The 21,211-nt window shown below is 47.8% G+C and overlaps 2 protein-coding genes across 3 annotated transcripts in view; both read left to right on the top strand.

Annotated features, from left to right (window-relative positions):
* The window catches only part of LOC125451204 (5'-AMP-activated protein kinase catalytic subunit alpha-1-like), a 21,951-nt gene extending 18,925 nt beyond the window's left edge, over window positions 1-3,026 (top strand). The window contains exon 8 of the mRNA XM_059645019.1: window positions 2,940-3,026. Within this exon, the coding sequence (XP_059501002.1) occupies window positions 2,940-3,026 (87 nt within the window). The remainder of the gene's footprint in view (window positions 1-2,939) is intronic.
* A 3,766-nt stretch (window positions 3,027-6,792) lies between these two features.
* ttc33 (tetratricopeptide repeat domain 33) overlaps window positions 6,793-21,211 on the top strand; it is a 97,799-nt gene continuing 83,380 nt past the window's right edge. Inside the window, exon 1 of one of the 2 annotated variants that reach the window (XM_048528232.1) lies at window positions 6,793-7,043. Coding sequence is in view for 1 of the 2 variants with exons in the window: in XM_059645049.1 (XP_059501032.1) it covers window positions 14,617-14,636 (20 nt within the window). In the remaining variant the exon portion in view is untranslated. Of the gene's footprint in view, window positions 7,044-14,613; window positions 14,637-21,211 lie in introns of those variants that run through there. The other variant, XM_059645049.1, reaches the window with a different exon arrangement.

The following is a 21,211-nucleotide window of genomic DNA, read 5'->3' as shown; positions in this document are numbered from 1 at the left end:
TGGACCACAGGCTCAGGGATATGAGCCGTCTCCTACTCATTGAGGCATAGCATTCTATGTTCCCATTGATTGGCAATTTTGCATTCATGTTTCTGACTTTAAAGCATAGTTTGTCCAGGAAAGGGAAAATTCACAACACTGAAGGGGGGATAGAAGTGTAGCTCCTCTTTGTCACTGCTCTGGGAGTGTTTGATGGGCAGTGTTAGAGGAAGCTATACTTGAGGTATAAAAGGATAGAGAGAGGCTTACTCCTGTCGAACCCTGTGCTGGACATTCCATAAGTGAAAGAATGGCATCAGACTCAGTTATGAGGGCCTCTGGAGTTACTGATCCTGCTGCTGCTGCTCAGTGTTGAGTTTGTGGGAAGCGATCTCTCTGATTGAAGACAGGCGAGATACACGTAGAAATCAGGAAGGGAATTGCAGCGAGTGGTAGAGGGGCTCGGGATTAGCGTCAGGCTAAATGGGTATTGCCAACCCCATTAATGACAGTGGGATCTTCTCTCCCCCCCCCCCCCCCCCCCCCCCCCCCCCCCCCCCCAAACCAGCTGCTGGATCAGTGATTTGAGACGAGTGCTGTGACAGCAGGGCCACAGTTGGAATGGAGGGATGGGTTAGGAAAAGGCTGTGGTTCTGAGTATGGCAGCTTTTGTCAATCAGCAATTGTGTAAACTGTGTGAGAAATTTGCATACATCTAATTTTGTAGATTTATTTTTTAGGCTTTATCTATTATGCACACTGGTATGCACACTGGTATCTATTACTGATCATTATAGGTTATCATTTACCACTTAGTGGCATTCTTAACGGATTAAAATTAACAAAAGCAATTAATTTTGTAAGAAAATAAACTCATAATTGATTTTACAGTCATCCAAGCCATGACTGCTGTTTCATTTCCAGCATTCTGTGTTTTCCAGCTGCAGCACTCCCTGCAGGAGACTCACTTTCTCTTACAATGCTGGTCTATGTGAATTGCCAGACTCTGCCTGTTCCTTAGGGTCTGGAATGTACTGTCTGAGTGTGTGGTGGGGCAGGTTCACTTGGCATTCATAGAAATCATAATCAACTGTTTGATTTGAAGGAGAAGTATTTGGACGATGAGAGAGAAGGTGGAGAGCAGGACAGGGTGAACTACTGCTCCAGTTTGTAACCATTCCGTGGTTCTAATGCATTTGTAATGTGCTGTGTGGTTATTTCAGAAGCTAATTTGCACACAGCAAGCTCTCTCAAAGAGCAAGGTACTGAAGGTATTAGTTGACAGGTACACTCTGGACAGCAGTCTGGGGGATCTCCCTGCTGTACAAAGGGCCCTGACCCGAAACATCAGCTTTCCTGCTCCTCTGATGCTGCTTGGCCTGCTGTGTTCATCCAGCTCTACACCGTGTTATCCCTGACTCTAGCTTAGACAGTTCTTACCATCTCTGTAAAATAGTACGTTGGCTTTCATTGCGAGAGGAATAGAATACAGCAGCAGTGATTACTTACTGTAATTGTACAGGTGAGGCCATGCCTGAAGTATTGTGTACAGTTTTTGTCTCCTTCTATGAGGAAGGCAGTGGAGGGACAGTGATATAGATTTACCAGACTGATTACTGGCGTGGTGTAACTGATACATGAAGAGAAAGTGGACTGGTTAGCATGACAATTCAGGGAAAGCTCGCCAATTGGCTTGATGGTTGGAGGCAACGGCTGGTGGTAGAGGGTTATTTTTCAGACTGGAGGCCTGTGACCCGTGGTGTTCCGGAGGATTGGCGCTGGGTCCATTGTTGTTTGTCAGTTATATGAATGGTTTGGATGAGAATATAGGAGGTATGGGTGGAAGTTTGCTGATGACACCAAAACTGACAGAATAGTGGACAATGAAGAAGGTTATCTAAGAGTGCTGTGGGATCTTGATCAGCTGGACCAACGGCAGATGGAGTTTGATGCAGGTAAATGTGAGGTGTTGCATTTTGGTAATACAAACCAGGGCAGGAGTGAAGCAGGCAACAGTAGGACTCTGAGGAGTGTGGGGTTCAGGGACATTGGGTTTCTTGCAAGTGACACCACAGGTAGACAGAGAGGTTTAAAATGTTTGCCGTTATTGGTCACAGCATTGAGTATAAGAGTTGGAATATCACTTTGCAGTTGTACAGGACATTGTTAAGGAGTGTTTGGTGTATGGCGTACAATCCCTGCCTCCTCGCTTATAGGAATGATACTATTGAATTGGAAAGGGTACAGCAAAGATTTACTAGGACGTTACTGGTTTGTGAGTTATAAGGAGAGGGCGGATAGGCTGGGACCTATCCCCTGAAGCATCGGAGGCTGAGGGGTGACCTTTATAGAGGTTTATAATGTCATTAGGGGCATGGATGGAGGGAATAGAGAAGGTCTTTTCCCCCAGGGTAGGAAAGTCCAAAGCTAGAGGGCACAGGTTTAAGGTGAGAGGGGAAAGATTTGAAAAAAAAACCTGAGGGGCTTTTTCAGACAGGGAGTGGTGTGTGTGTGTGTGTGTGTGGAATGAACTGCCAGAGGAAGTGGTAAATGTCATGCAGTTACAGTATTTAAGACATTTGGACTCGTACATGAATATGAAAGGTTTCATAGGACGCATCCAGCGGAGGGCAACTCGGAGGAAGAGGCATCACTTTGGCACAGACATCAGAGCCTGGGAGCAATCACCTACACAGAGGAGAGGATTGCCATGGGCCTGGTATCAAGGCCCAAACAGTACATCAATGCAGTGTTTCCCTCCCTCCCAACTCCTCTGACCAAAAAAAAAAATAAGGGTGAAAAAGGCATGCCATTGAAAATTTGTTGGTAGCACAGTAAGATGTAAGGTTTTGGCTCAGCAAAAAGTGCAGGTAAATTCAAATAAAGTTCTTTTAAACTTTCCTATTTAATCTTAGAGCATTTGAGACGGTAGTTAAGTCAGTGACATGCTCCTCCTGCAGAATGTGGGAGATCAGGGAGACTTCATCGTCAGTGATGACTACCCCTGTGGGAAGAGGGCCAGCTACACCTCCTGGGAGACCATGTAAGGGAGCGGGAGCGGGAGCAGGAGCGGGATGTGCTCAGCATCATCTGAGATGCTGACCCCATCACAGATAACAGTTTTAGTGAGGTGGTCACACCTCAGGTACAGGCAAAGAGGAGCTGGATGACCATAAGGAAAGGCTAAGACAGGAGGCAGAGTGGCAGGAATTCCATGCGCCATTCCCTCAAAGACAAGTAGACGGTTTTGGATGTCGTTGGGGGTGGTTGGGGGGGTGCGATGGCAGATTGAGGAAAGCACCAGTAGCCGGGGTAGTGGCACTAGGACTGGCTCTGGGGTACGGAGGGAAAGGGTAAAGGTAAACAGGACCTTAGTGATCAGAGACTGGATAAATAGGGGGACAGACAGGAGATTTGGTGCCTGCAGATGGGAATCCAGGATACCGTGTTGCTTCCTGGGTGCCAGGGTCAAGGACGTCTCGGAGCCGCTGCCTAACATTCTCAAGGAGGGGGGTGATCGGCTGCAAGTCATCGTGCACATTGGCACAAATGAGATAAGAAGAAAAAGGGATAAGGTCCTGAGGAGTGATTCTATAGAGCTGGGGGGAAAAAAAGAAGTTAAAAACCAGGACCTTGCAGGTGGTAATCACCAGATTACTTGCAGTGTCATGTGCTGGTGAGGGTAAGGAGGACATAGCAGATGAAACCTTGACGAAAGAATGGATACAGGAGGTAGGGATTCAGATTCCTGGATCATTAGGGTCTTTTCTGGGACAGAGGTGACTGTTCCAGAGGAACAGGTAGCACCTGAACCGGAGGGGACCAAAATCCTGGCGGGCAGATTTGCTAGAGCTACAACGGAGGGTTTAAACTAGATTGTGGTGGTGGTGGGGTTTGGGATTCTCACCAGTGGGGAGGCAAGTGCGAGGCTGGAAGGACTTACAGGAATCAGAAGTAGCAAGTTGAAAGGGCAGGTCAGGCTGGAACAGGAGGGAGCGAGGAATGCGTTTGGATTAAATTGCTCATATTTCAGTGCAAGAGGGCTGACAGGTAAGGCCGATGAACTCAGGGCGTGGATAGGTACATAGGGCTGGGATATTATAGCCATTACAGAGACATGGCTAAGGGAGGGACAGGACTGGCAGCTTAATGTACCTGGGTACGGGTACTTTAAGCAGGAGAGGGATGGAGGAAAGAGGGAAGGGGGAGGCACATTTTTGATTAAGGGGCGTATCACAGCCTGAGTCAGAGTTGAAATAACTGAGGGATCATCCAGTGAGGCTTTGTGGGTGGGACTAAGAAATAAGAAGGGGACGGTGATGTTATTGGGGTTCTACTGCAGGCCCCCAAATAGTCAATGGGAATTAGAGGAACAAATATGCAGGGAGATTGGGGGAGACTTGCAGGAGAAACAGGATTGTCATAGTGAGGGGTTTTAATTTTCCTAACATAGACTGGCTCTGCCGTTGTGTTAAGGGCTTAGATGGGGTGGAATTTATTAAGTGTGTTCAGGGAGCTTGCCTCAAGCAGTACATAGAGGGTCAGGAGCAAAACCCGACTTACTGTTGGGAAATAGGGCAGGACAGGTGCCGGAGGTAACAGAGAGGGAGTACACAGGGACCTGTGACCATAGTTCTATTAATTTTAAAGCAGTTATGGAAAAAGACAAAAAAACTGGTCCACAGGTTCAAGTTCTAAACTGGGGCAAGGTGAATTTTGATGGAATTAGACAGAAGCTTGCAGGGGGTGATTGGAGTAGTTTGTTTGCAGACAAAAGGGACATCAGGCAAGTGGGAGACCATTGAAAGTATGATAGCTAGAGTTCAAGGCCTATATATTCCTGTGAGGGTGAGGGCAAGGCTAGAGTAGGGAATACTGGATGATGAGATATTGAGGCTTTGACCAAGGGATAAAAAGGAAGTGTCGCTCAGGAGCAGGCAGCTGGGATCGAGGGAATCCCTGCAGTTATATAGGGAGATAGAGGAGTTTACTGAAGAAGGAAATCAGGAGGGCGAAAGGGGGCATGAGATGGCTTTGGCTGAGAAGATTACAGTGAATACAAAGAGATTCTTTATATATATTAAACGAAAAGGAATCGGTCGGCACAACATCGTAGGCTGAAGTGCCTGTTCTGTGCTGTACTGTTCTATGTTCTAACTAGAGACAGAATACAGCCCCTCAAGGACCAAAGTGGATATGTATCTGTGGAACAGCAGGAGATGAGTGAGATACCTAATGAATATTTCTCCCTGTGTGTTTACTGTGCAAAAAGACAGGAAAAATTTGGGAACTGGGGAAGTTAGTGGAAATATCTTGGGACAGTCCCTATCACAGTACAGGGAGTGTTGGGAGTGTTAGAATGTACAAAGGTGGATAAATCTCCTGGTCCTGACCAGATATATCCAAAAACCCTGCGAGAGGTTATTGAGGAAATTGCGGGGGCCCTGACTGATATATTTGCATCAGTGTTCGCCACAGATGAGGTCCCGGAAGACTGGAGGGTAGGGAATGTTGCGCCCTTATTCAAGTAGGGCTGCAAAGAAAAACCTGGGAATTATAGATCAGTCAGCTTCAGATTTGTGGCAGCTAAGTCACTTGAGAACATTCTGACGGATAAGATATGCATGCATTTGGAAAGACAGGGTTTCATTAGGAGCAGTCAGCATGGCTTTGTGTGTGGAAGATCATAGCCTCACAAATTGGTTAGAGCTCTTTGATGAAGTGACCAGGAAGGTTGATGGCGTAGGGCAGTCGACGTGTCTGCATGGAATTCAGTAAGGCCTTTAGTAAGTGGTAAGCTGCTCTGGAAGTTTAGATCGCATGGAATCCAGGGAGAGCTGGCAAATTGGATACACATTTGGATTGATGGTCGGAAGCAGAGGGTAATACTGGGGGGATGCTTGTTGGACTGGAGGCCTGTGACTAGTGGTGTACTTGGCGGGGGGGGGGCAGTGCTGGGCCCATTGCTGTTTGTTATCTATAGCAATGATTTGGAGGAGAATGTACAAGGCATGAATCGTAAGTTTGCAGATGACACTGAAATAGGTGGTATTGTGGACAGTGTCATTGGGTCAAAATCCTGGAATTCCCTCCCTAAGGGCAGTGGGGGTCAACCCACAGCACACGGACTGCAGCGGTTCAAGAAGGCAGCTCACCCCCACCTTCTCAAGGGGCAACTAGGGAGGGGGCAATAAATGTTGGAGCCGGACAGTCACACCGATAACCTACGAATGAATAAGAAGGGGTAACACGGAGAAAATGAGAGAGCTGGGGCTGAGTGACACTCCAGCCTGGTGTGGGGAGTAGGTACCCAGCCAGAGCTTGTGAATTCATTGCCGCAGAGCGCAGTGGAGGCCGGGACGTTGGATGCCTTCAAGGCAGAGATCGACAAATTCTCGATCTCACAAGGAATCAAGGGCTACAGGGAGAGAGCAGGGAAGTGGAGTTGAAATGCCCATCAGCAATGATTTAAATGGCGGAGTTGACTTGATGGGCTGAATGGCCTTACTTCCACTCCTAAGTCTTATGGTATCAATGTCACCACATTGCTGCATGTTTGACCTCAATGTGGGTTTGGGCTCTGTGAGCCAGGGGCTACCTCTGACCCTGTCTCTGTGACTGAGGGAGGGTAACCTGTACCCACAATGCAACCACAATGTGGGCAAAGGCGGCGGCGCGGGGCATTGTGGGTAGGGAGGAGGCGGCGTGCCTCGTCACACCAGTGACCCCGCCTGGGAAGGCAAGGCAGGCCACGCATGCGCCCTCCACCGAGGCAGACAGTGCGCGCGCCGCGCCCCTGTCGCCATAGTAACCAGGCAGGCGGAGCGGGGAGCGGAGCGCGCAAGCGCCCTGCGCCCAAGCAGACCGAGTCTGCGCCTGGCCCCGTCACCATAGTGACGGGGCCTAGTGAAGGAGTCGGCCTGTGGCGGAGGGCTTGACACCCCGGAGCCGGGCACTGGGAAGGGCGTGCGTACAAAGCGAACAGTGCGGGGGTCCCGGGGTCTGCGGCCCACAGGAGACAGCGATGCTTTAAAGAGAGAAAATCACCCAGGGGCAACAAACAGGTAATGGGCTCCATCACCAAACAGGGCGGAATAATCGATAATACGGAGGGTTCACCGGGGCGGGGGGGGAGATACTGATCGATAATACGGAGGGTTCACCGGGGCGGGGGGGAGATACTGATCGATAATACGGTGGGTTCACCGGGGCGGGGGGGAGATACTGATCGATAATACGGAGGGTTCACCGGGGCGGGGGGGAGATACTGATCGATAATAGGGAGGGTTCACCGGGGCGGGGGGGAGATACTGATCGATAATAGGGAGGGTTCACTGGGGTGGGGGGGAGATACTGATCGATAATACGGAGGGTTCACTGGGGTGGGGGGGAGATACTGATCGATAATACGGAGGGTTCACCGGGGCGGGGGGGAGATACTGATCGATAATAGGGAGGGTTCACCGGGGCGGGGGGGAGATACTGATCGATAATACGGTGGGTTCACCGGGGCGGGGGGGATACTGATCGATAATACGGAGGGTTCACCGGGGTGGGGGGGAGATACTGATCGATAATAGGGTGGGTTCACTGGGGTGGGGGGGAGATACTGATCGATAATAGGGTGGGTTCACCGGGGCGGGGGGGAGATACTGATCGATAATACGGAGGGTTCACTGGGGTGGGGGGGAGATACTGATCGATAATAGGGTGGGTTCACCGGGGCGGGGGGGAGATACTGATCGATAATACGGAGGGTTCACCGGGGCGGGGGGGGGATACTGATCGATAATAGGGAGGGTTCACCGGGGTGGGGGGGAGATACTGATCGATAATACGGAGGGTTCACTGGGGTGGGGGGGGGATACTGATCGATAATAGGGAGGGTTCACTGGGGGGGGGGGGATACTGATCGATAATAGGGAGGGTTCACCGGGGGGGGGATGATACTGATCGATAATAGGGAGGGTTCACCGGGGGGGGGGGATGATACTGATCGATAATAGGGAGGGTTCACCGGGGGGGGGATGATACTGATCGATAATAGGGAGGGTTCACTGGGGGGCGGAGGATACTGATCGATAATAGGGAGGGTTCACCGGGGGGGGGATGATACTGATCGATAATAGGGAGGGTTCACTGGGGAGGGGGGGATACTGATCGATAATAGGGAGGGTTCACCGGGGGGGATACTGATCGATAATAGGGAGGGTTCACCGGGGGGGGGGGATACTGATCGATAATACGGAGGGTTCACCGGGGCGGGGGGGGGGGGGATACTGATCGATAATAGGGAGGGTTCACCGGGGGGATACTGATCGATAATAGGGAGGGTTCACCGGGGGGCGGAGGATACTGATCGATAATAGGGAGGGTTCACCGGGGGGGGGGGATACTGATCGATAATACGGAGGGTTCACCGGGGCGGGGGGGGGGGGATACTGATCGATAATAGGGAGGGTTCACCGGGGGGGATACTGATCGATAATAGGGAGGGTTCACCGGGGGATCAGTATGCCAATCCCAGAATTTCTGCCAAGCCACTGCCTTGAGATCAAGGTTTTAGCAGTACACCAGAGTCATGAGAAAATATCAAGACCATTGGCCATGCTAAAATTGCCCATTGCATCTAGGCTGGGAACTGCAGGGATAGGATAGGGTAGGCGGTGAAACCCATTGTACAGTAACCCCCAGCTTCTGTCACAACACTACAGGTTTCTTACAGGAGCTGAGCACCAACAGACCAGTTGAACCAGGAACATTCCTTGTCCCAGTGGACATTTCAGCACTCTATTTCAGCACATCCCCCACAATGACAGTATCTCTGCAACGGCCTCAGTATTCAACACCAACAACTGACAAGATAATAAAATGTGAGGCTGGATGAACACAGCAGGCCAAGCAGCACCTCAGGAGCACAAAAGCTGACGTTTCGGGCCTAGACCCTTCATCAGAGAGGGGGATGGGGAGAGGGTTCTGGAATAAATAGGGAGAGAGGGGGAGGAGGACCGAAGATGGAGAGTAAAGAAGATAGGTGGAGAGAGTATAGGTGGGGAGGTAGGGAGGGGATAGGTCAGTCCAGGGAAGACGGACAGGACAAGGAGGTGGGATGAGGTTAGTAGGTAGCTGGGGGTGCGGCTTGGGGTGGGAGGAAGGGATGGGTGAGAGGAAGAACCGGTTAGGGAGGCAGAGACAGGTTGGACTGGTTTTGGGATGCAGTGGGTGGAGTGGAGGAGCTGGGCTGGTTGTGTGGTGCAGTGGGGGGAGGGGACGAACTGGGCTGGTTTAGGGATGCAGTAGGAGAAGGGGAGATTTTGAAACTGGTGAAGTCCACATTGATACCATATGGCTGCAGGGTTCCCAGGCGGAATATGAGTTGCTGTTCCTGCAACCTTCGGGTGGCATCATTGTGGCAGTGCAGGAGGCCCATGATGGACATGTCATCAAGAGAATGGGAGGGGGAGTGGAAATGGTTTGCGACTGGGAGGTGCAGTTGTTTGTTGCGAACTGAGCGGAGGTGTTCTGCAAAGCGGTCCCCAAGCCTCCGCTTGGTTTCCCCAATGTAGAGGAAGCCGCACCGGGTACAGTGGATGCAGTATACCACATTGGCAGATGTGCAGGTGAACCTCTGCTTAATGTGGAATGTCAACTTGGGGCCTGGGATAGGGGTGAGGGAGGAGGTGTGGGGACAAGTGTAGCATTTCCTGCGGTTGCAGGGGAAGGTGCCGGGTGTGGTGGGGTTGGAGGGCAGTGTGGAGCGAACAAGGGAGTCACGGAGAGAGTGGTCTCTCCGGAAAGCAGACAGGGGAGGGGATCATCTGCTCCCACGATAAGACATTCCACTCACGCACATCCCAGATGTCCAAGTTCTTTAAGGAAAAACCGCAACTTTCCCCCCACGGTGATCGAGAACGCCCTTGACCGCGTCTCCCGCATTTCCCGCGACACATCCCTCACACCCCGCCCCCGCCACAACCGCCCCAAGAGGATCCCCCTCGTTCTCACACACCACCCTACCAACCTCCAGATACAACGCATTATCCTCCGACACTTCCGCCATTTACAATCCGACCCCACCACCCAAGACATTTTTCCATCCCCTCCCCTGTCTGCTTTCCGGAGAGACCACTCTCTCCGTGACTCCCTTGTTCGCTCCACACTGCCCTCCAACCCCACCACACCCGGCACCTTCCCCTGCAACCGCAGGAAATGCTACACTTGTCCCCACACCTCCTCCCTCACCCCCATCCCAGGCCCCAAGATGACATTCCACATTAAGCAGAGGTTCACCTGCACATCTGCCAATGTGGTATACTGCATCCACTGTACCCGGTGCGGCTTCCTCTACATTGGGGAAACCAAGCGGAGGCTTGGGGACCGCTTTGCAGAACACCTCCGCTCAGTTCGCAACAAACAACTGCACCTCCCAGTCGCAAACCATTTCCACTCCCCCTCCCATTCTCTTGATGACATGTCCATCATGGGCCTCCTGCAGTGCCACAATGATGCCACCCGAAGGTTGCAGGAACAGCAGCTCATATTCCGCCTGGGAACCCTGCAGCCTAATGGTATCAATGTGGACTTCACCAGTTTCAAAATCTCCCCTTCCTCTACTGCATCCCTAAACCAGCCCAGTTCATCCCCTCCCCCCACCACCACACAACCAGCCCAGCTCTTCCCCCCCACCCACTGCATCCCAAAACCAGTCCAACCTGTCTCTGCCTCCCTAACCGGTTCTTCCTCTCACCCATCCCTTCCTCCCACCCCAAGCCGCACCCCCAGCTACCTACTAACCTCATCCCACCTCCTTGACCTGTCCGTCTTCCCTGGACTGACCTATCCCCTCCCTACCTCCCCACCTACACTCTCTCCACCTATCTTCTTTACTCTCCATCTTCGGTCCTCCTCCCCCTCTCTCCCTATTTATTCCAGTTCCCTCCCCCCATCCCCCTCTCTGATGAAGGGTCTCGGCCCGAAACGTCAGCTTTTGTGCTCCTGAGATGCTGCTTGGCCTGCTGTGTTCATCCAGCCTCACATCTTATTATCTTGGAATCTCCAGCATCTGCAGTTCCCATTATCTCTGATACTATTTTAACCAACAACTGACAGTTTGTTCCAGACGGCGTCCTAGAATTTATCTGCTTTATGCTCAACCGCAATGCCTTCACATCCGACAACCAGTTCATCATCCAGACACACAGAACACAGGTTTACTCCCCCATATGCCAACATTTTCATGCACTGGTACATGCACTGCGCAGAGCCTCCGACCAATGCTATAAACCAGATAACAAGGTGTAGAGCTGGATGAACACAGCAGGCCAAGCAGGAAGGCTAACGTTTCAGGCCTAGACCCTTCTTCAGGCCCGAAACGTCAGCTTTCCTGCTCCTTTGATGCTGCTTGTCCTGCTGTGTTCATCCAGCTCTATGCCTTGTTATCTCAGATTCTCCAGCATCTGCAGTTTCTACTATCTCCTGTAAACCAGATACATTGACAACATTTTCTGCCTTTGGACTCATGGCAAGGAATCACTGAAACAACTACATAGTGATATCAACAGGTTTCATCCCACCATCAGACTTACCATGGACTACTCTTTAGAATCAGTCTCATTCTTGAACATATGCATCTCAGTCAGGGACAGACACCTCAACAGCTCAAGCTACTGCAAGCTGATGGATAACCTCAGGATGCTGCATTTCTCTAGCTTCCACCCTAAACATATTAAAACAGCCATCCCCTACAGACAAGCCTTGCACAAAGACAGATCTGTTTGAATCAGGAAGGTGTTGAAGAGCATCGTCATAGGAACAGGATACGATGCACAACTCATCAATCACCTGTTTCAGCACGACAGCAAAAAACAGTCATGACCTCCTCAAATACGTTCGATAGGGCTCCCTTCGTCATCCAGTACTTCCCGGGAGCAGAGAAACACTCCACATTCTTCACAGCCTTCAACACATTATCAATGACAATGAGCATCTCACCGAGATCTTCCCCATGCCTTCACTTCTCGCCTTCAAATAACTAACAGGGGGATCAAGTTTTAAGAGCCGTGAGGTTTTGCTGCAGCTGTACAAAACCCTGGTGAGACCACACTTGGAATATTGTGTCCAGATCTGGTCGCCCTATTATAGGAAAGATGTGGAGGCTAAGGAGAGGGTGAAAAGGAGGTTTACCAGGATGCCCCCTGGACTGGAGGGCTTGTCTTACGAGGAGAGGTTGACTGAGCTCGGACTTTTCTGTCTGGAGAGAAGGAGGAAGAGAGGTGACCTGATCGAGGTGTACAAGGTAATGAGAGGCATGGATAGAGTCGATAGCCAGAGACTTTTCCCCAGGGCAGGATTGGCTGCCACGAGGGGTCATAGTTTTAAGGTGTTCGGAGGAAGGTATAGGGGAGACATCAGAGGGAGGTTCTTCACCCAGAGAGTTGTGAGCGCATGGAATAGTTTACCAGTGGTAGTCGTGGAAACAGAGTCATTAGCGACATTTAAGCGACTGCTGGACATGCACATGGACAGCAGTGAATTGAGGGGAATGTAGGTTAGGTTATTTTATTTTTGGATTAGGATTATTCCACGGCACAACATCGTGGGCCGAAGGGCCTGTACTGTGCTATACTTTTCTATGTTCTATGTACCAAATCTTAAATAGGCCATTGCTCACAGCAAACTCCCCAGCCTTCAGGACAGCATCGACCACAACACAATCCAACCCTGTCATGGCGACCTCTGCAAGACAGGCCAAATCTTCGACCTGGACACTACCCTCACATGTGGGAACATCACCCATCATGCACATGGCAGCTATGATGTGACTTGGCCAGTGTTGTCAGTCTGATACGCTGCAGGTCAGGATGCCCCGAGGCACGGTATATTGGCGAAACCATGCAGACACTGCAGCACTGGGTAAATGGACACCGTGTAATGATCGCCAGGCAGAGATGTTCCCTCCCAGTGGGAGAACACTGCTGTGGCCAAGGATATCTGGCTTCAGATCTTCAGGTAAACACTCTCCAAGGCGAATTTCAGGATACACAACAACAATGCAGAGTCACTGAGCAGAGGCTGATCACCAAGTTCAGTCCCCATGAGGACAGCCTCAACTGGGATCTTGGGTGTATGTTGCACTGCAGGTGACCCCCCCCCCCCGCCAAACACACGCGCACGCGTGCGCGCACTCTCACTCTATGGGGTAAATTTGCATTTGCCGATCTGTCATTACAGATACATTCTATTTTGTTGAAAAAGCACACTTTTGTAAACAGGTATTTTTTATAAATTCCTACTTTTGAAGTAAATCCAGTCTGACTCCAAGTTGATACATTGCTAGATTCCAAACAAGGCCTCACACCAAAAGTGTGTTGTCTGACCTGAGATGTTGCCTTTGGTACACTGATAAAAACTTTGCTTATCTCAGGTTAGTGACTTGGAAGAATTTCTTGGATCTGCATATTAATCCTTTCTAACTGATTAAAGATTTAACAGCCATCTTAGGTTTGTTCTATACATTTGCATCAGTTCTGTGACCCTTTGATTTGTTTGCTGATAAATTCTGTGTCTGATGCCACCTGTGTCACTAACACCTGAAGAAGGTGTGAAACTCCGAAAGCTTGTGTCTTCAAATAAACCTGTTGGTCTCTAACCTGGCATCGTGTAACTTTTGACCTGATCGATAATGGACAGAGCTCACCGGGAGAATACTGATTGATAACAGAGAGGAGTTAACCGGGGCAATGCTGCTCAATAAGAGGGGGAGTTCACTGGGGGAACACTGATCAATTGTATTGATTATTCCCATGGTGAATGCCCCAACGTTGATCATCATGGCATATTATTGCCCTGGTGGACTACATGCTGTGATAATCAATAATACAAATTATTCTCCTAGTAATCTGTGCTTCATAATTATTAATCAACAGAATTCCATCTCAACACCTCAACCAAAATCTGGGGAATAATTAATTAATAACAAAAATAATTCACAGTGGGAATGATATATGTTAATTAACAGAAGTAATTTGCAGCATTACCCGTAATTTCACATTGATGGTGATATAATAGTTATTAATGAACAGAATCATAACTCATCACATTAACCTAAAGCAGTGATATCCAGCATCTGCAGTTCCCATTATCTCTGATACATAATTAGCTATTGGGATAATGTACAATAATTTAAGAAAGTAAATAATTCTCTCTATTATCTATCACTAATTCACCACCGGAATAATATATAATCATTTTAGAAATAGTTCAGAGCACAGTGTTAATAAAAGGTAGTAAAAGTAATAAAAGTACCTATACTTTTGGTCCATACACTGCTGCCTTATTACAGAGAGACAGAGGGAGAGAGGGGTCTGGTGGGGGTCTAACCAGACCCTGCCTCAGGTGTGGGGAGGGATTGAGACAGTCGGACCTTCATGTCAGCTTCAACCAGTGCAGGATTCATTATAGGAATTATGTAATATTTATACAAGTAACATTATTCAAATTACAATTGAAATTATGTGTATTAATTGTACAAGTAATTGAGCAGAAGACATTGAAGGATTCAATCATCCTTTCTCTTATTGAATCGCAGGTTCGACAGGCTGAGTGGCCTATTCCTGTTGCTAATTCACAACCTCATACATGAAGAGAATTCTCAAAAGGCATTACAAATAATAATTTACAATATTAATTATCTGTATTCCTGATCTGTTGTGAATCAAGGGTTAACGGACAGGGTAAGAATGTGGTTGAGAGAAATATTGAATCGACAGTGATCCTGTTGAATGATGGATCAGGCTCAAGGGGCTGAATGGCCAACACCTGTTCCTGTTTCTTATGGTCATCTTGTGGTCTATATATAAAGAAAACTCAACAGCCATAAATGATAAGCTGTAGTGACTGTACAATGATTTATGATAATGATAATTTACAATATTGACTTAAATGGGACTAGATTAATTTAGGATATCTGGTTGGCAGGTACGAGTTGGACTGAAGGGTCTGTTTCCATGCTGTACAGCTCTATGACGCCAGAAATAATTCAATGATTATATCACATAATAATTTACAAAAACTCTAGCACATCATGGACATTATATATAAATAATAGATAGCTGCCAGATAAGCTTAAGAGAATCTCTATAATCTGGCACTGGGTCTAATATTTTAATTTGCACGTTATGATATATTTAATGTAAAACTTTTTACAGTGTTTAACATGTCTTAAATGCATACTTTCTAGCATCGGTTGCAATTTATGATAGTTTTTCCTCACTTGTGTTTGGTGAGAGATCAGCATTGGTTATATGTTGATGCGATTCGTTATGGCTGAGAGCTGTAGGAATGGCCTGTGATAGGATGCTGACTCTGAGTGGGAGTTTGATGGCAGTTCCCTTGCTGTTTGCACCTGTTAGGTTGTTCACTGTAAGAAATCTACCCCAAAAATAGTGCACATTGAATGATCTTGTTAGTTGTGTTCCCAGAGTTGTGCATGCTGTTTGAGGGACCGAATCGGGTCTGGGTAACGTTCTTTCATGCACTTGCTACAGCTAGACATGACTATTCAAAAGCTGTCTGGCTGCTGTCCAATACCCTCTTGTAAACTTCAGTTCATTAAAAACTCTTCTGCCGTGTCTACGTTTTTGCCGAAGTTACATTCCTCTCTCACTTTAGAACATAGAGCAGTACAGCACAGTACAGGCCCTTTGGCCCACAATGATGTGCTGACCTGTGAACTACTCTAAGATCAAACTAACCTGCATTCTCTTCATTTTACTAACATCCATGTCCTATCCAAGAGTCGCTTAAATGTCCCTAATGTATCTGACTCCATTACTACCGCTGGCAGTGCATTCCACGCACCCATCACTCTCTGACATCTCACCTATACTTTTCTCCAGTCAACTTAAAATTATGCCCCCTTGTGATAACCATTTCCACCCTAGGAAAAAGTCTCTGACTGTTCACTCTATCTATACCTCTTATCATCTTGAACACTTTGATCAAGTTGCCTCTCATCTTTCTTTGCTCCAATGAGAAAAACTCCCTCAACCTTTCCTCATAAGACCTGCCCTCCAGTCCAGGCACAATCCTGGGAAATCTCCTCTGCACCCAGTCTAAAGCGTCCACATCCTTCCTATAATGAGGCTACCAGAACTGAACACAATATTCCAAGTGTGGTCTAACCAGGGTTTTATAAAGCTGCAGCATAACCTCACGGCTCTTAAACTCATGCCCCCTGCCAATGAAAGCCAATGCACCATTCGCTTTCTTAACAACCCTGCCAACTTGGGTGGCAACTTTGAGGGATCTATGTCAAGAATCCTGCCATTAAGCCTGTATTCTGCATTCAAATTTGACCTTCCAAAATGAATCACTCTGTTTTCACTACTCTACTTTTTCTTTTGGTAAAGCAATCTGCCATAAAAATACTCGTGCTTGTTTTCAAATTCTTCCATTGCATTACCCCTCTCTGTCGTTCTGATCATCTGTCATTCATGCATCTATCAAGATACGCCTTAAACGTTGCTAACCTGCATGCTTCCACCACCTCCATTGGCAGTGCGTTCCAGGCACCTCCCTCCATCTGTGTGAAAAGTTTTTCACTGCACTTTTCCTTTAAACTTTCACCCTCTCACCTTGAACCTGTCCCCTCTTGTAGTTGGCCTTTTCACCCTGGGAAAAAGCCTCTGACTATCCACCCTATCTCTGCCTCTCATAATTTTGTTGACCTTTAGCAGATCGCCCCTCGGTTTCCATCTTTCTGGTGAAAACAGTCCAAGTTTATCCAACTCCTCCTCATCCCTAAATCGTTTTAGACAAGGCAATATCCTGGTTAAACTTCTCTGCACCGTCTTCAAAACATGCACGTTCTTCTGGTAGTGTGGAGACCAGAACTGCACGCAATATTCCAAATGTGACTTAACTGAAGTTTTATGCAGCTGTAACATAACCTGCCAACATTTATATTCAATGCTCTGGCCAATGTGAATAAAGTCTGTCTCTCAGTATCTTCTCCAATAGCTTTCCTACCACTGACCTAAGGCTCACTGGTCTGTAAACATGTGGATTATCTCTGTTTCTGTTCTGAAGCAAAGGAATATCATTGGCCATTCTCCAGTCCACTGAAACATTTCAACACTTCCTCGATCATTATATCGACCTGCCTGAGAGCATTCACAAATGTTTCTATAACTTCAACATCCCTCATGTCCCTGCTGTTTGTGATCTGCATAAATAATTTGGCAGAATACGCAGCTGGGCTAAGTAGTAAGTTTGCGGATGATACAAAGATTGGTGGAGTTTGGATAGTGAAGAGGCTTGTCGGTGGATACAGCAAGATATAGATCAACTGGAGGCATGGGTGTAGAAATGGCAGGTGGAGTTTAATTGGGACAAATGTGAGCTGATGCATTTTGGAAGGTGAAGTACAGATAGAAATTAGTCAGTGAATGGCAGAAACCTAAGGAGGATTGATATGCAGAGGGATCTGGGTGTGCAGGTCCACAGATCACTGAAGGTAGTAGCATAGGTAGGTAAGGTTGTAAAAAAGGTCTATGGCATGCTTGCCTTCATTGGAAAGGGCATTAAGTATAAGGATAGACAAGTTATGTTACAGCGTTATAGAACATTAGTTAGGCCACACTTGGGATATTGCACAGTTCTGGTCACCACAGTATGAATGTGAAAGCTTTGGAGAGGATACAGGAAAGGTTTACCAGGACGTTGCCTGGTATGGGAGATTTTAGCTATGAAGAGTTAAAAGGGTAGCAAGGGTAAGCAATGACCTAGTGGTATTATTGCTAGACTATTAATCCAGAAACCCAGCAAATGTTCTGGGGACCTTGGTTCAGCGTGGCACGGTGACTCTGGTTAGCACTGCAGCCTCACAGCACCAGGGACCCGGGTTCAATTCCACTCTTGGGAGACTGTCTGCGTGGAGTTTGCACATTCTCCCCCGTGTCTGCTTGGGTTTCCTCTGGGTGCTCCATTTTCCTCCCACACTGCAAAGATGTGCAGGCTAGGTGGATTGGCCAAGCTAAATTGCCCGTAGTGTTCAGGGATGTGTAGATCAGGTGGCTCATAGGGGGATTGGTCTGGATCGGTGTGGACTTGTTGGCTGAAGGGCCTGTTTCCACACTGTAGGGATTCCATGATTCTGTGAATCCTGACATGGCAGATGGTGCAATTTGAATACAAATTAAAAAAATGTCTGGAATAAAGAATCTACTGATTTCCATGAAACCATTGTGGATTAGAGATAACAAATTGTGAAGTTGGATGAACACAGCAGGCCAGCAGTATCTTAGGAGCACAAAAGCTGACATTTCGGGCCTAGACCTTTCATCCAGCTCCACACTTTGTTATCTCGGATTCTCCAGCTTCTGCTGTTCCCAGTATCTCTAACCATTGTGGATTGTTGGTTTGCCATCTGGTTCACCAATGTCCTTTAGGGAAGGAAATCTGCCGTCCTTACTGTGTCTGGTCTACATGTGTCTCCAGAGATGACTCCAGACAGCAATGTGGGTGACACTCAACTGCCCCCTGAAACGGCCTTACAAGCCACTCAGTTGTATAACTCACTACAAAGCCTCAAAGAAATGAAACTGGACAGATCACTTCTGATCGATGTAGGCACCCGAAAAGACAACGGCAGAAACAGCGCTGTTGATCCTGCAGAGTCTTCCTCACTAACATCTGGGGGTTAGTGCCAAAATTGGGAGAGCTGTCTCAGAGCCTAGTCAAGCAACAGCTAGACACAGTCATACTCACAGAATCATACCTTACAGACAATGTCCCAAACACCACCATCACCATCCCTGGATATGCCCTATCTTATTGGCAGGATAGACCCAGCAGAAGTGGTGGCACAGTGGGATACAGGTGGGAAGGAACTGCCCTGGGAATCTTCAACATTTACCTTGACTCCATGAAGTCTCATGGCTTCAGGTTAAATGTGGGCAAACAAAACTCCTGCTGATTACCATGTACTGCAGGTACAAACAATGGCCGAGCGGTATTATCACTGGACTGTTAATCCAGAGACCCAGATAACATCCTGGGGAGCTGGGTTCAAATCCTGCCCTGGCAGATGGTGGAATTCGAATTCAATAAATATCTGGAATTAACAGTCTTATGATAGCCGTGAATCCATTGCTGATTGTCGGAAAAATCCATCTGGTTCACTAATGTCCTTCGGTGAAGGAAATCTGTCATTCTTACCTGGTCTGGCCGACATGTGACTCCAGACCCACAGCAATGTAGTTTGCTCTTAACTGCTGTCTGGGAAATTAGGGATGGGCAATAAATGCTGCCTGGTCAGCAATGTGAAAATCCTGTGAATGAAGCAAAAAAACCCTCCTCCCACAGCTGATGAATCTGTACTCCTCCATATTGAACAACACTTAAAGGAAGCATTGAGGATGACAAGGGCACAAAATGTATGCTGGGTGGGAGATTTCAATGTCCACCACCAAGAGTGGCTCAGCACCAGTACTACTGATCAAGCTGCTTGGGTCGTACAGGACATAGCTGCTAGGCTGTGTCTGTGGCAGGTGGTGAGGGAACCAACAAGAGGGGAAAACATACCTGAGCTCATCCTTACCAATCTGCCAGCTGCAGGTGCATCTGTCCATGACAGTATCGGTAAGAGTGACCATCGCACAGTCCTTGTGGAGACAAAGTCCCGCCTTCACATTGAGAACAGCCTCCATCGTGTTGTGAGGCACTGTCACTGTGCCAAATGGGACAGACTTCAAACAGATCTAGCAACTCAATGCTGGGCATCCAGGAGGCACCGTGGGCCATCAACCACAGAATTATACGCCAGCGTATATACCCAGTATATCAACCATTACCATCAGGCCAGAGGATCAACCCTGTTTCAATGCAGAGTGCAGGAGGGCATGCCAGGAGCATCACCAGGCATACCTGAAAGTGCAGTATCAACCTGGTGAAGCCACCAAACAGGACTACTTCAACACCAAACAGCAAGAGCAGCAAGTAATAGACAGAGCTAAGCGATCCCACAACCAACAGGTCAGATCTAAACTCTGCAGTCCTGCCAATCCAGTTGTGAATGGTGGTGGACAAATCAATGGAGGAGGAGGCTCCACAAATAGTCCCATCCTCGATGATGGAAGAGCCCAGTGCATCAGTGCAAAAGACAAGGCTGAAGCATTCACAGCAATCTTCAGCCTGAAGTGCCATGTTGATGATCCATCTCGGCCTCCTCCAGTGGCCCTCAGCATTATAGACACCAGTCTTCAGCCAGTTTGATTCACTCTATGTGATATCAAGAAATGGTTGGAGACACGGGATACTGCAAAGCTACGGGTCCTGACGACATTCTGTGCAATAGTACTGAAGAATTGTGCTCCGGAACTTGCTCCTCAAGCCAAGCTATTGCAGTACAGTTTCAACACTGGCATCTACCAGACAATATAGAAAATTGCCCAGGTATATCCTGTACATGAAAAGCAGGACAGATTCAATCTGGTCACGTACCACCCCATCAGTCTCCTCTCAAGCTTTAAATCTACTGAAGAACCTTAGTGATGATAAACTGCCTTCTTGAATTGTTGAGGTTTTTTGGAGTTTACAAAAAGCTGCACTATGGACAATTTATCTTGTGGTTAGATCTTAAATATTTATAGCATTTTCTGAAATTATTGGCAGGTCTGCTGAAAAGCTACTGACCTCACACAGGAAGTTTGTTTCCTTCTCCATTAGAGCTGCCAGAACTGTTGAGTGTTTTCAGCATTTACATCATTGTTCGCCTGGTATTCTGTGAAACATGAAATCATGAGAAATGTTCAGTGAAGGGGCTTCCTGCTTTGCCCCCATTCTATTTATCAAGGTTGAAGTTCAGAAAATACAGTTTTGCTCTTTTGACAAGGACATGTATAGGTGTGAAAGAATGATTCCTAAATTTGTAAGAATGTTACGTTCTGCAATAATTGAAGACCCCCATTCTGTCTGATCATCTACATGTGTCTCTCTGTAATCATTAACTCTATAGTTTCATTGTTTTGTTTAGAACTGTTGCCTTCTCTATCTCATACTCTGTTGTCTTCTTCCTCTGCTTCTCCTTTGCTGTACCTTCATTGGCTCTGAATCTTGAATGTCCTCTTTTTTCACTTGGTGTCTTTATCGCTCTCTCTTACTCTGTCTATTCTCCTTCTCCTCACTTCAAGCTGCTCTTTCCTTCTTTGTCTGCCTCCTCTGTTGCACTTCC

Source organism: Stegostoma tigrinum, chromosome 3 (assembly GCF_030684315.1).
Source record: "Stegostoma tigrinum isolate sSteTig4 chromosome 3, sSteTig4.hap1, whole genome shotgun sequence".
Classification (NCBI taxonomy): domain Eukaryota; kingdom Metazoa; phylum Chordata; class Chondrichthyes; order Orectolobiformes; family Stegostomatidae; genus Stegostoma; species Stegostoma tigrinum.
The sequence above is the reverse complement of the archived record's forward strand: the minus strand, read 5'-3'. Positions and strand labels throughout refer to the sequence as shown.